Below are 15,304 nucleotides of genomic sequence, written 5' to 3' on the forward strand. Positions count from 1 at the left end.
GGCAAAGGAAAATGAAGCAGCGATTTAAATTTACATGGCTGCCACGCTGAGCCGACAAACAGCTGATCAGCTGTTTGTCGGCTCAGCGCGTCAGCCATGTAAATTGAAATGAAGCTGCGATTATTTAAATCACCGCTTCATTTCCCTTTGCCCAATAAACAAATCTACATGGCTTCGTCGACGGAGCCATGTAGTGTAGACGTACCCTGAGTGTCCATTGGTTTGTCCTAGGTTGATGGGACTCTCAGATAACCAGAATGTTTGGATAACCAGAATGCCCTAATCCCCGAGCATGCCGGATAACACAGGTTTTACTGTATATTGTTTAATGTTGCCAATGCTCGTTGGACTTCCTGAAGGACCTGGAACTGTACAGAGGTGCCTTTCAGACCTGACCTAGGAAACCATCCTTTGCTGAGTCAGAGTCCCCAGCAAGCCAAAGGGATGTTATGAGCCTTCTCTTGCCTTTGCTTCTTATATCACCTGTAATACCTAATAAACCTTGCATGTCTTCGCATTAAGTGATTTGTGTCTTCCTGGTTACCCTCTGAACCTGAGAGCAGAGTCTGGCTGGCCCAGTCTCTGAAGTAAGACAGGCTTCTGCCTTCCCTATGCTTGTCAGGCAGCATTGCCTAGCAGTCATGGGGAACAGCTGGCCCCAAGCTCCATGTGGTGCTGCTGTTTTGAAGTACCCCCTCCTCTCCCCTCCCCCACTTGCTGCCTCCTCCTGATAGAGGCAGCAAGGAGGGAAGAAGCAACTAAGTCAACTCGTCCTTCACATCCCTACTTTAAAGAGAAGCAATTGAAAAGAGCTCACAGCTCTGCCCCCACTGGCCCGTTGCCTGGGAACTGCCCGGAGGCGTGAGCCCTTTCAACGACTTCTATCCAAAGGGTTTTTACCTGCAGCAACAGGTTAGCAGCGGGGCCAGGACCTGCAAGCCCTGTGATATGAAATCTAAGCTCTCATCGCAGACAACTCTGGGAGGAGGCTAGCCTCAGCACCCTCCCCTCCGCTCCAGGTCCCTGCCATTGGCCACAAGTCAGGGGCAGGGACCTCAAGCCAGGCAAAGTTCCCGGTAGGGTGGCTCTCAACCCCGCCCCTTCTGCACAAGGCCGCACCCCTTCTGCCTGTGGCCCCTCCCCTTCCAGGTCAGCCTCCATCCACTTCTGAGGGTGTGTCTAGACTACAGGGTATTGTCAACAAAAGTGGCCTTTTGTCAACAAAACTATACGGCTGTGTCTAGACTAGCCAGTTTTTCTGGAAAATCAGCCGCTTTTCCGGAAAAACTTGCCAGCTGTCTACACTGGCCGCTTGAATTTCCGCAAAAGCACTGACGATCTCATGTAAGATTGTCAGTGTTCTTGCGGAAATACTATTCTGCTCCCGTTCGGGCAAAAGTCCTTTTGCGCAAAACTTTTGCGCAAAAGGGCCAGTGTAGACAGCTCAGATTTGTTTTCCGCAAAAAGCCCAGATCGCGGAAATGGAGATCGGGGCTTTTTTGTGGAAAAGCGCGTCTAGATTGGCAAAGTGCTTTTGCGGAAAAGCGTCCGTGTCAATCTAGACGCTCTTTTCCGAAAATGCTTTTAACGGAAAATCATGCCAGTCTAGACGTAGCCTACCTGTGTCTACACTACTGCCCGCCAAGTGCTCAGGGCTGGCCTGGCCCCGGGCACGTGGCGCATGCGTGGTGCCGGAACCGGCCCCAGGCGCGTGGCGCACGGTGAGCGCCGGCCCCGGGGGCACCGCGGATTCACCCCCCGCGGTGCATGGGGGGGGGAAGAGTGCCAGCGCCGGCCCCGGGTGCGCGGCGCTTGGGGGCGGGGGGAGGAAGCGCTAGCGCCGGCCCCGGGCACGCGGCGCTTGGGGGAGGGGGGAGAGAGCGCCGGCCCCGGGCGCGCGGCGCTTGAGGGGAGAGCGCCGGCCCCCGGAATGCGGCTATGGGGGGGCCCTGCCTCCCCTGGGCGCCCGGTGGGCGAACGGCCATGCCCCCTGGCGCCCGGCAACCCCAAATGGTGGACCACTGGTCTAGATGTACCCTGAAAGTTGTGAAGTTCCAAAATTATTGTCCACCCCTGGTCTAGATGGTGCTTGGTCTGCCGGGAAGGCAGGGGACTGGACTTAATGACTCTCTCAAGGTCCTTTCCAGTTCTACTGTCCTATTATTCTAACCTAGCTTCTCCCACATTCGCCCTCTCTCACCTTGAACAGAGTCACCGTGGCGCTGTAGCACACGCTCACGAGGAAGAGGGTGAAGAAGACCGTGATGGTGCTCCAGAGGCTGTCGAACTCCTCCTCATCGTCCTCAGTGTAAAACTCGCCAGACATGATCATCTCTTGGGGGGAGAGAAAGAGATGTCACTTCTGAGTCAGCTAATGTCACAGAGAGAGCTGGGCTGTTTCACCCCACACCACTCCGACTGTGTCTACACTGGCACCCTTTTCCGGAAAAGGGATGCTAATGAGACCAGTCGGAATTGCAAATGCCCCGGGGATTTAAATTTTCCCCGCGGCATTTGCATGAACATGGCTGCCGCTTTTTTCCGGCTCCGAGCTTTGCCGGAAAAAAGCGCCAGTCTAGACAGGCATCTTGCAGAAAATAAACCCTTTTCCGCAAGATCCCTTATTCCCCTCCCCTGCCCCCACCCTTTCACTACTTTTGCTGGGCTGGCGGGAGGCTGACAAAGGGAAGGAGCCCGAAGCAAGTTGCTCGGTGGCCAGCAGCAGTGGCAGGAGTCTGCAGGTGGCCACGGCTTACAGGAGCAAAGCCGGGGCATGGTGCTTGTTGCTCGTTGCTCCTGCGTGATCCAGCCGGGCGCCCTTCCCTGCCTGCAGCCGCCGCCGCCACACGCCGGACCCGCTGTGCACTCGCTTGTTGCTCCCGGGCCGGTGCCTGACTTGTTGTCCCGAACCATGTCCCGCAACTTCCTTCCCTTTGTCAGCCCGGGCTGGGAGTCTCCCACCTTGCGCCTCTGATGGGGATACCTTTGCCCTGGCTCTGGAGGGTTCCCAGCTGCGGAACCCCTTGTAAGTTTCCCCACGTTGTTCAGTCCTGGATTGGGAGCCTAACCCCCCGCACCATAAATATACCCGTGCACCCTAAATATACCCTCAGCACAGTCTTATATAACACGCGGGTTATACTCGTGCGCAGGGTATACAAATGTTTTTTTATTGAAATAGCAAAAAACGCGGGTTATATTCGGGTGCAGGTTATATTTGGGTGCAGGGTATACAGGCAGTCCCCGGGTTACATGGATCCGACTTACATCGGATCCCTACTTACAAACAGGGTGAGGCAACCCCGCACTAGCTGTTTCCCCCCAGCAGACCAGGGAGACACGAAGCTAGCACTCCCCCCAGCAGACTAGGGAGACGCGAAGCTAGCGCTCCCCCCAGCAGACTAGGGAGACGCGAAGCTAGCACTCCCCCCAGCAGACCAGGGAGATGCGAAGCTAGCGCTCCCCCCAGCAGACTAGGGAGACGCGAAGCTAGCGCCCCCCCCAGCAGACCAGGGAGACACGGAGCGGCTTTTCTCAGCAGACACCTCAGCTTGAGAATAAAGGACTGAGGGAAGTGAGGTGTGGGAGAATAAAACTGAGCTCTGGAGAAATGTTTGGCTAGAGTTTCCCCTACAATATGTACCAGTTCTGACTTACATACAAATTCAACTTAAGAATAAACCTATAGTCCCTATCTTGTACGTAACCCGGGGACTGCCTGTATTCACAAAAATATGGTACCGTCCCTGTGTTGGGTTTCTCTCTGTGTGTACAAGCACAACAGCTCAGGTGAGAGGCTCCCTGTGTCATGGAATGGTATATGTAGGTCCATGTGCACTGGACTGAGCTCTCTCTCTCTCTCTCTCTCTCGCTCTCTCTGTCAGACAACCCCCCACTCCCCTCCTCTCTGTGCACCTCCACATTTAGACCTTGTGTTGCACCCCAGGGTAACAGCCTTAACACCAGGCGTGACCTCTGTGCTGGGCACTGATTGATTTGAGGCCTGCACTCAGCCATCCATGGCTGGGGCTGATTTGCACTTAAGGGGTGCAAATCTGAGTGAGGAGCCATGGAGGAGGGGGGCTCGTATGGGGACAGAAGGGCAATCTGCATCGTTTGTGCCACCCCATGACTTGGGCCCTCTGCGTCAGCAAAGCTAGTGACATTTTAGCTTGCTTAGTATCTGCTCCAGCTAACAGCTCAACGAGTGCTGTGACTTTGTGGGGACAGAGTCCCTGGAGCTGATCCCTGGAGCTAGATCTCTCCTGTATATTGTCCTAGATCCCTCTTCTCAGCTGCCACTGAGGATGGGGGGTGGGGGTGGAGGGAGAGCCTTTAGCGTCCTACCAGCAGGCGGGTTGTATACAGGTGCCAGGGTATTTCAATCAGCTCCCTGCCACTGACTCCATCTAGAACATCCCTGTGTGGTACCCCTGTCTGGGGTGGTAGGGTGGGTCAGGGTGTATGTTGATCCCGATACAGAGGATCTCGGCTGAATGGGATGCCAGGAATGGCTGGACCATCTAGTAATTCAGCTACCAACCCAGGCATCCTATGCTTCAGACATCCTTATCTGGAACCTCCACCCACCATTACTACCATGCATCCATGTAGACCTATGAAAACCACATTCCCACCTCAGCATCCATTCTCCCACCCAACCAACCATCCATCCAACCATCCATCCATCCAACCATCCAACCATCCATCCATCCATCTGTCCATTGCTTTGTTCACCCATGTATTCATCCTCATCTGTACCTGCTCATCCAGCCATTGCCCTACCCATAAACCAGCCAGCCAGCCAGCCATCCATCCATCCATCCATCCATCCATCCATCCATCCATCCATCCATTGCTTTGTTCACCCATGTATTCATCCTCATCTGTACCTGCTCATCCAGCCATTGCCCTACCCATAAACCATCCATCCGTCCATCCGTCCATTGCTTTGTTCACCCATGTATTCATCCTCATCTGTAACTGCTCATCCAGCCATTGCCCTACCCATCAACCATCCATCCATCCATCCATCCGTCCGTCCGTCCGTCCGTCCGTCCATCCATCCATCTGTCCGTCCGTCTGTCCATTGCTTTGTTCACGCATGTATTCATTCTCGTCTGTACCTACTCATCCAGCCATTGCTCTACCCATCAACCATCCATCTGTCCATCCATCACCCTGCACATGCATCCATCCATTCTCATTTCTCTGTCACCATTCATTCCCGTCCATGTTGATGCCCATCTCTCTTCATCTATCGCCACCCACACATTCATCCTCTCATCCTTCAAAACAGGAACTCCTCTAACCTTCTCCATAGATTTAGCCATCCATCCCCATCTGCGGATGCACTGGTACCCCCATGTCACACGTAAACTTTCCAGCCATCAGTTCCCCATTAAAATGCAGTCTAATGAATCGGGGATCTGATTTTTATCAGGGAACTTATGTGACATTGGGATGGTCCTTTCCTTCTTGATGTCTCTGTTTCATCTCCATCTTTCTCTATTTAGGTGTGAGTCCTTTGACACCAGAAGCATTTCCCACAGTGTCTGGGACTAAGAGGGCAACTTTACTCCAAGTAATTCTCTCCCCTGACCCACCTCTCTCTCTCTCTCTCTCTCTCTCTCTCTCTGCACTATCTGTTGGTCTCTTAGGGTATGTCTACACTACCCTCCTAGTTCCAACTAGGAGGGTAGTGTAGACATACCCAGACTCCTTCTCTCAGAAGCATGTATGTATCCTTGAAACCTGCTCTCTAAACACATGGCCACCCAACTGAGCTGAACATATCTGTCCCTCTGAACTTTCTAAGTATATGTGTAATTGTCTCTGTAGACCTTTCTCCAAAACTGCTTCCATGATGTATCCATCAATAATTCTTTCCATTGCATCAACCTTTGTATCTTTCCATCTTTCCACCTCATCAATTCATCCATTTTTCAATGGTAGCAACTGGTCTTCCCTTCCATGGTGTCTAAATATGTGTCAAAACATCTGTCCATTCACAGCAACTACCCATTTATCTACCCATACTTCCTTCCAGGACATCTGTTCATGTGTCTATCCATCCTTCCTTCCACATCACCTACTCATGTATCTACGCATTGTTCCTTCCATGGTTTAACCCTGTTTTTCTTTTCATAGTATCTGCCCATGTAACTACCCTTCCTTCCATGGTATAACCCTTGGAGTATCTTGACATCTCCCAGCCCCCAGCCTTTGAATTTCTCCCCCGTGAACAACCCACAGACTTCACTCAGTGACACCGCAACAAGAAGACCTTGGGCTGAGCTCACAGTAGTTTCATTTATTCACTTGTCACCATTAATGGCACAGAGATAATTTACAGGAAGCTCTACCAGACAATGCTAGCAGTGGGGCTGGGAGGAGCCATCTTCATTTACCAGGGACATTGCGGATGTTGCGTTGGGTGAACATCTTTGGCTTCAGGGCTTCGTGGATGACTATACAGGTATAGGTGATCCCTCTGTTCCAGCTGTCCTTGTCGACTGTCATCTTGCTATAGAGGAAGTAGTTTGAGTCGCCGTCTCTTTCCTTCATGGGTGAGGTGGTGACAGGTTTCATGCTGTCTTTGGACTCTTGGTTCTCCATCCACTTCACTGAGATGTGCTCAGGGTAGAAGTCCTGCACCAGGCAGGTGAGGCTGACGGAGTCTCCGTTGCTGCTCAACTCCTCAGGGTGGGGGCGCAGGAGGTAGACACGCGGAGGAGACGTCCTGCCTTCTGTGGGTGGGGATGGAAGACACAGATGAGCCATGCATATCACTGTGCTGGGACCACATGGGGGTAAGGACAGGGCCTGTGTACATGTGTGTATATGCGTGATTGAGTGTATGTGTGATGGACTGTAGGAACATGACCTGTCTCCTGCAGGATGGAGGGGCTAGGGACTGGCATTTGGTAGTCTTGGGGTAAGGAATAGGAACTTGAAAGGTATCCACATCATATGGATGCAGAGGGACCCAGGGCCAGGATCCCATGATGCTGGGGGTTGGGGCTTCCCCTGAAAGACCATCCCTCCCTGCTGGGGGCTGTAATAGGGGTCTCTCCCTTAGGAACCGTACTCTCCTCCTACCTTGCTTCTTGGAGATGGATCTGATGATGGGTGAGGGAAGCTCCGAGTGCTCCACTTTGCAGGTGTATTTCTCTCCAGACTCCCAGTCATGGAGGACGATGGGAAGGGAGCTGGAGGCGGTGAAGGTGCCATTGTGCTGCCTACTCTTGACAATGGGTCCAGGGTTAAGGGGCCCTGACTTCTCCCAGGTCCAGATCACTGTCAGGCCAGCCACAGTAGACAGGTTGACCACCAGGCAGGTGAGCATGGGGCTCTGATCTACATACATTTCAGAAGGGGCTGGGGGCACCATGAAAACAAGGATGTTGCTTCTATATGTAATTCCGCCTGGAAACAAGAGAGCCTACGTCAGGCACTAGACCTGCTCTCCCTGTCCGAGCCCACCCCAGACTCCCTTCTCCTCCTTCAAACCCAGCCCTTTCCCAGCCTTCCAAAGCATCCCATCTGTGTGTCACCTTTGCACTTGCTGGCTTGCTTCTCCACTGTTTTGCCCTGGTGGGACACCTTGCAGGTGTATATCTTCTCCTGCATCCAGTCTTCTTGGGAGACACTGACATTGCTGTGGGTGCTGAAGGTGGGGCTACTGGCATCCTTCTTGGCAGGGGCCGTATCTCCACGAAGCTGCCCGGGCTCACCATCCACCAGCCACTCCACCATCAGGGGCATGGGGGAGAAGCCGGAGATGAGGCAGAGCAGGTGGATGGTGCTTGGCTTAGTGGTGCAGGAGGAGTGGTAGACTTGCACCGTGGGTTCGATACGTGTGGGTTCTGGGAGAAGGGTGGCAGGTGTTAATTTTACAGGCCCCTGATAGTCCCTCCACCACTTTCCCTGTATCATGCCCCTCCCCATTTGGCATTCTGCTGCCGACCGCACAGTGCCCCCTTTGGAGACCTCTGCCCCTTCTCCCAGCAGTGGAAAGACCCATTTGCAGGATCTCTCTCTTCTCATCCCTCCCCCTTTCTCTGTACGGCTCCCTCCCCCTTCTCCAGATCCAACACCGCCTACGTAACCCCAGACATTCGTTCCTCTCCAGGGCATCTCTCTCTTTCCCTCCATCCAGGCTCCCACCCTATCTCCCTGCAGTCATCACTCCATCAGTGACCTCCTCCCACTTCCCTCTCTCGGCTGCCCTGCACCTACTTGGGATTTCCTTGGTGATGCTGGAGCCGGTGGGTTCATGCTTGACGTTGCAGCGATAGGTGTTGGATTCCCAGCTGCTGGGCGGGACGGTGGCTTGGCTGCTGAGTGAGTAGAGGTCGCCAGAAGTGTGCTTCATGGAGGGGTAGGTCTTCAGACCCGTGGAGCCGATGCTGGGGCTCCACTCCACAGAGACTGGCTCAGGGAAATAGCCTTTGACCAGGCAGCCAAAGGTGACCTGGGAGCTGGTGGCTTCAGCGGAGCAGGAAGTGAGGGGAAAGACAGACGGGGCTTCGGGACTAACTGCAGAAATAGAAAGGGAAAGAACATGAGATGTGGCCCCGACTGAACCCGCACCATGCTCTGTGTTACTATGCTCTTAGGATGTGCAGGAAAGGAAATACTCAGAGGGGAAAGCAAGGCAGAGAGACAGAGGAAGGGACATGGTCACAGCAGGTCAGTCCAGAGCTGAGTAGAGAACCCAGGAGTCCGTTGTCTCAACCTCTACTCTTCGAACCAAACGATGCCTGGTGCAGATGTTGCACTGAGCCCTACAAAGGGTCAATTTCACAGAATGGAGGGTTGTACCAGTAACTGGAGGTGGCATTTTCCTGAGGAACCAAAGGGAATTAAATGCTTAAGTGGCAGAGAAATTCCCCTTGGAGAAATCTCAGCTTCTGCAGCTAGAAACAACCCAAGATTTTGACCATAAAAGTGAAATTTGAGGGTATTACAGGGGTCTCCAAAGAGCATCATGTCACTAACGACTGATTTCTTAGAGATCTGTCTGAAGAGGCGCACATGTTATACTTGCAGTGTTAACAGGGTAGGACTCATAAATGTCATGCTCTCATTAGGCTCCTAAGTTTATAGCTAAGATCATCAGCCCGCTAGTGGTTCATTATCAAGTCTGTTGCTCAATGAAGCATTCTGGGAAGTCCCTGGACCCTTCACAGGAATGACCGGGACTTTCCAAGTCAACTTGGCCATGAGAGCTCTTTGGGTGTGAATAACAGTTAATATTATCTGTAGGACAGGAGTGAGTGATTCAGATGAAGTGCTGTGAGATGCCACGGAAGAATGAAATGCCATGGCCGAATGCTCAGGGTCCAATACCTTCCCACACTCCAGTTCAATTTTTGACCCTTTCTGTTTGGAGTTCTACCAGTTTTGAAACCATTCACCCACTGACTTTCCCCCCGTTTCTCCTGCCATTTCCTAGAGGGGTGAGTGAGACTCTGGACTCCTAACCCAAGGGGTCAATTGACCAAGACACATGATAGTTGTGCTGAAAGGATGCTTGATACCTGACTGGTGATGCAGAGCCCTGGTGGGCTTAGGGTCATGGGGAGGTGGTTAGGGGTAGTACTGGGGTTATAGTTAAGGATAGAATTGTTATTTTTTACTTGTCACACAATGGTCCAGAAATTGAAGGTCAGAGACCTATCAAACTATGTCCTTTAAAGAGAAATAACAAGGAAAAGTCTACGCATCTCAAGACGATGGCAGCCTGCGTCTTCTATGGTCAGGATTTGGGGTAAGATTGGGACACTGTGGTTAGAGGGTTGGGTTGGAAGAGACGGTCAAAGCTGAGGGTGAGAATTAGAGAATAGGGTTAGGAGAGCCAAGATGACGGATGAGATTAGGATAGTAGGGCAATGGGGATGATTTGGGTGTGGGGGTCAAGGAGCTGGTTCATCTTTTGGTGGCTGGAAGTTGGGTTGAGGCTCATGGTTAAAGAGTTGGGGTATAAAGAGTTGGGTTTAAGGGTTGGGTTAGGGTTAGAATTCTGGGAGTTGGGGAACAAACTCAGTCGTGGATGGGCTATCATACCTCCTAGCTCATGGTCTTACTAAGCTGGTTCCCCATTCACAGAATCACTCAAATTCCAACTAATTTGGATGAAGATTTTGCTGGCCACTTTCCTAACTTGCATGGGAGGAATCGTGGGTGTCTCCATTTCTGGATGTCCAACATCCCCATCTCCAGAGTGAGATGTAGGAGCTGGTCTCCTCTGGAAAGGGATAGCCACACGTCCCTAGTGAGGGCCCCACAAACATGGAGCCACCTCTATTCACAGGCTAAATTACCAATCTGAACACCGAGCTGTCACCAGGACTGGGGGCCACAAAGTGATTTCAGGATGTTTCGTCTAACAAGGGGAAATCTGTGCTCGACTTCAGAAAGTTTTAAGTTGCAAACGTTTTTTTTTAATTGGAGTAAAGAAAGGAGACAATTAAATCCTCGTAGAACAAAAAAAAAACCAATTCAGTCGGGCTGCAGAGAGGAGATTATTCGGTCCCCATAGAAGTAACTCAGGGGATGTCCCCACAGCCCCAAATCACAGACTGGGCTGTCCCCGCTCTGGGTCACCTCTCATCTCAGCCTCCAGATACCCCAGCCCGGCCTCGTCACTGCACGGCAGAGCCCCCCCTTCTTCATCTGCACCTCCTGGTATCCAGACCATGGGCTCCCCAGCCCTCACTCCCGACCCTCAGCCTCTGCCAGCCGAGCCCTGGGCTTCCCCAGCCCTGCCAGTGCCCCTCAGGCCCGACCTGCAGCTCCTGCTAGCCCAGCCCTGGGCTCCCCCAACCCTACTCGTGCTCTCCAAATCTATCTCTCCCCTGATGTCCAGCCCTGCTGATATCTGTCACTTCCAACTTGTAGCCCCTGTAACCTCAACCCTAGGCTCTCCTGGTATCCCTCAGTCCCTCCTGTTGCTCCTGCCAGACCAGCCCTGCACACACCCAGCCCTGCCAGTGCCCCTCAGTCCTGACCCACCCCCCCTGCTAGTCCAGCCCTGGGCTACCTCTAAAGCTGCTGGTGCCCCTCACTCCTGTTAGCCCAGCCCTGACCACCGGCACTCCTGGTGCCCCCCAATCCCATGCCTCAGCCAGCCCTGCTGACGCCCATCACTCCCTGCCACCCCAGCCCTGGGTTCTCCTGGTACCCCTCAATCCCAAGCTAGAGATCCTGCCAGCTCAGTCCTGGGCTCCGCAGCCCTGCTGGTGCTCTTCACTCCTGACTCAGAGCCTCTGTCCCACTTCCCTGCTTGTGCCCCCCACTCCTAATCCATTGCTCCTGCCAGCCCGGCCCTGGGATCTTGGTCTGCAGTCCCTGCTAGCACTGATGGGTTCCCCTAGTCCTCCCAGTGCCTCTCACTGGCACCCCACACACCTGCTGGACCGGCCCTGGACTCCTGCAGCCTGCTGGTGCACCTCATTCCTGTACCCCGCTAACCCAGCCCTGGGATCTTGGTCTGCAGTCCCTGCTAGGACTGCTGGGTTCCCCTAGTCCTCCCAGTGCCTCTCACTGGTACCCCACACACCTGCTAGACCGGCCCTGGACTCCCCCAGCCCTGCTGGTGCACCTCACCCCTATCCCCCGCTAACCCAGCCCTGGACTCCCCCAGCCTGCTGGTGCCCCTCACTCCTGACCCACAGGCCCTGCTAGCCCAGCCCTGGGCTCCCCCAGCCCTGCTGGAGCCCCTCACTCCCGACCTACAGGCCCTGCTAGCCCAGCCCTGGGCTCCCCCAGCCCTGCTGGTGCACCTCATTCCTGTACCCCGCTAACCCAGCCCTGGGATCTTGGTCTGCAGTCCCTGCTAGGACTGCTGGGTTCCCCTAGTCCTCCCAGTGCCTCTCACTGGTACCCCACACACCTGCTGGACCGGCCCTGGACTCCCCCAGCCCTGCTGGTGCACCTCACCCCTGTCCCCCGCTAACCCAGCCCTGGACTCCTGCAGCCTGCTGGTGCCCCTCACTCCTGACCCACAGGCCCTGCTAGCCCAGCCCTGGGCTCCCCCAGCCCTGCTGGTGCCCCTCACTCCCAACCCACAGGCCCTGCTAGCCCAGCCCTGGGCTCCCCCAGCCCTGCTGGTGCCCCTCACTCCCAACCCACAGGCCCTGCTAGCCCAGCCCTGGGCTCCCCCAGCCCTGCTGGTGCCCCTCACTCCCAACCCACAGGCCCTGCTAGCCCAGCCCTGGGCTCCCCCAGCCCTGCTGGAGCCCCTCACTCCCAACCCACAGGCCCTGCTAGCCCAGCCCTGGGCTCCCCCAGCCCTGCTGGTGCCCCTCACTCCCAACCCACAGGCCCTGCTAGCCCAGCCCTGGGCTCCCCCAGCCCTGCTGGAGCCCCTCACTCCCAACCCACAGGCCCTGCTAGCCCAGCCCTGGGCTCCCCCAGCCCTGCTGGTGCCCCTCACTCCCGACCCACAGGCCCTGCTAAGCCTGGGCTCCCCTAGCCCTGCCAGCGCCCCTTACTCCAATATGCAACCTGTACTTCCTCTGCCCCCTTGGTGCCCAGCACTCACAAGCCACACACCCTGCTAGCCCAACCCTAGATTCTTGACCTGAAATTCCTGCTAGCAGGGCTAGGTTCCCCCAGTGCCCCTCACTCCTCACCCACAGCCCCGCAGCCCTGCCTTGGGCTTGTCACAGCTCTGCCAGTGCCCCTCACTCCTGACCTGAAGACCCTGCCGGCCTAGCCCGAAAACCCCAGCCCTACCGGAGCCCCTCACTCTCCACCTGCAGCCCATGCCAGTGCAGCTTTCCCACCCAGCACTGCTGGTGCCCCTCAGCTGAAATCTGCTTCCCCTGCTAGCTCGGTTCTGGGCTCCCCCAGATCTGTTGCGGGTGCCCCCACTCCTGGGCTCTTGGGACCATGGAGCCCTTTCACCCCTGGTTTCCTGGCTGCTGGGTGGGGTGTGAGGATGCAGCTCTGTCCCCCCATCTCTGCCTTTGGGGGGGCACAGCCTGCCCTAGGTTACATCCAGGACATGCATGGGAAGCCATGCGCTGCACCCTGCCCCTCTACTGCATCTGCACAGGGGGATGTACCCCCGTGCTCTTCAGAGCTCAGGGGAGACCCCTGGGTTACCTCTCTCAGGCTCTCAGCACACCTAGGCCATGCAGAAGGAGCCATGTGCTGCACCCTGGCTTCCTACTGTGTCTGCACAGGGGGATGTTCCCCACTGGTCTTTAGACTCAGGGGAGACCTCAGCCCACCTAGACCCGCCCCCCCGCACTCATAAGACAAGCCAAGAGTTCACTGACCGAATGACCAGGCATGGTGTGTTGTGGCCGGGCATTCTGGGCCAGGGATTCTGGACGAGAGCCCAGCGCTGCTCGGTGTCTGTCGTGCCGTGTGTCTGAGGGATCTGTGCCGCTGAGACAGTCCCTCTCCTCCCCCAAATGAGAGTCAAGACAAGCGTCAACCGAGAACACTGGACAACACCCAGCGGGGGCTCTCAGGGTTACAGCTGCTTAGAAAGTGTGAAATTCCCATAACTGAGCGAGGGCCGAGGCGGGAACCCGAGGTGCAAAAATAACTGAGGTGCGACTTTCAGTGGTACCGACTTCCTCTTTTTAGCCTCATTGTTTGTTTGTTTATTTGTTGGTTGCTTCTCCCCAGAGAGATGGGCATGAAAGCTGCAGAGGTCAGAGAAGTTTGAGGTTTCGGGGTTGGGGAGGTGGGAATCACAGGTCTGAAAGAGAACTCGGGAGTCATCGAGTCCAACCCACTGCCCAAAACAGGATCAACCCCAACTCAATCATGCCAGCCAGGGCTTGGTCAAGCCAGGACTTCAACACCTCTAGGGATGGAGATTCTACCCCTCCCTTGTGAACCCATCTCAGTGCTTCACCACTCTCCAAGATAGATAGATAGATAGACAGACAGACAGACAGACAGACAGACAGATAGATAGATAGAGGGGGTGTATGGGGATAGCTAGCTAGCTAGCTAGCTAGCTAGATAGATAGAGGGGGGTGTGGAGATAGATAGATAGATAGATAGATAGATAGATAGATAGATAGATAGATAGATAGATAGATAGATAGATAGATAGATAGATAGAGGGGGTGTGGAGATAGACAGACAGACAGACAGACAGACAGACAGACAGATAGATAGATAGATCCTCAATGTATAAATATCTCTCTCCTCTATGCTCTTGTGAAGGTGGTAAGGAGTAGGTGTGGGTTTCCTGGAACCACAGCTGTTGGTGGACCGTTCCTGCCACTGGGCACGTTTAGAATGTACTGATTTGTGGCATTTCAGAGCAGAAGATAGGATGGCTGGCATTAAAAAATATATATATAAACAAATGGAGATTGCCTATCTCCTAGAACAGGAAGGGACCTTGAAAGCTCATTGGGGCCAATCTTCTGCCTTCACAGCAGGACCAACTACCAGCCCTGACAGATTTTCACCCCCGTTGGCTTTCTTGAGGATTGAACCCACAACTTTGGGTTGAGTAGGTCAATTCTTCAAACCACTGATCTATCACTCCCCAGGCAGTGAGATGTCCCCTGGTGATGCCTGTGCCAAGCCCCCACGTTCCAGCTAAGACAGCACAGTTAGAATGACACCCCAAAACTTGCTTGAAAGATTCAAATCGGGCAGAGACCTCCCTCACTAAGGACCTCAACCCCCCAAAAGCAGCAGTGGTGGGAGAACCACCCTGGAGTAGATATTTCAACTGCAGCGAATTTACCCTCAGCATGATAATATTTCAGAGGTAGATTGGAGAGTCCAGACGCTGAAGGATCCATTTTCACAGACGGGAAGAAACAAGTGGGGAAAGAGCACGTGTTGGCCATCTGTAAGTTGGGAACAGCTCGTCTCTAGTTTTAACACAGCATCTTGTCATCACACCGAGGAAAGGAGGCAGGGAGTTGGCTTCAGTCCCCAGTCTCTTTGGGTGTGTCTAGACTACAGGGTTTTGTCAACAAGGGTGCGTCTAGACTACAGGGTTTTGTCGACAAAACTATACCTGCGTCCACACTACCTTTGAGTTATGTCAACGTATGTAAACCTCATTCTATGAGGAATAACGCCTTTTATCAACAGAGTTTTGTCGATAGAAGGCATTATAGCATCTACACTGTCTTTTGCGTCTACACTGTTATGTCGACAAAGCGGCTTGCTTTATCGACAGAACTGGCTGTAGTCTAGATGCTCTTTGTTGACAGAAGCTTTGTCGACAGCATCTGTTGACAAAATTTCTGTTGACAAAAGCCTGTAGTCTAGACGTGCCTTTTGTCAGGTTGGAGAAGCTATGTCC

General features: G+C 54.1%; 1 gene segment (V, D, J or C); it reads right to left on the reverse strand.

The window, feature by feature from the left end:
- Nucleotides 1-6,298: 6,298 nt before the first annotated feature.
- On the reverse strand, nt 6,299-14,792 carry LOC102449083 (immunoglobulin heavy constant epsilon-like). The segment is given in 5 exon segments: nt 6,299-6,749; nt 7,102-7,428; nt 7,557-7,868; nt 8,242-8,541; nt 14,735-14,792. Coding segments are annotated over 5 exon segments (1,344 nt in total).
- Nucleotides 14,793-15,304: the final 512 nt, after the last annotated feature.

This window comes from Pelodiscus sinensis, chromosome 30 (assembly GCF_052426305.1).
Source record: "Pelodiscus sinensis isolate ZL-2025 chromosome 30, ASM5242630v1, whole genome shotgun sequence".
NCBI classification, from domain to species: domain Eukaryota; kingdom Metazoa; phylum Chordata; order Testudines; family Trionychidae; genus Pelodiscus; species Pelodiscus sinensis.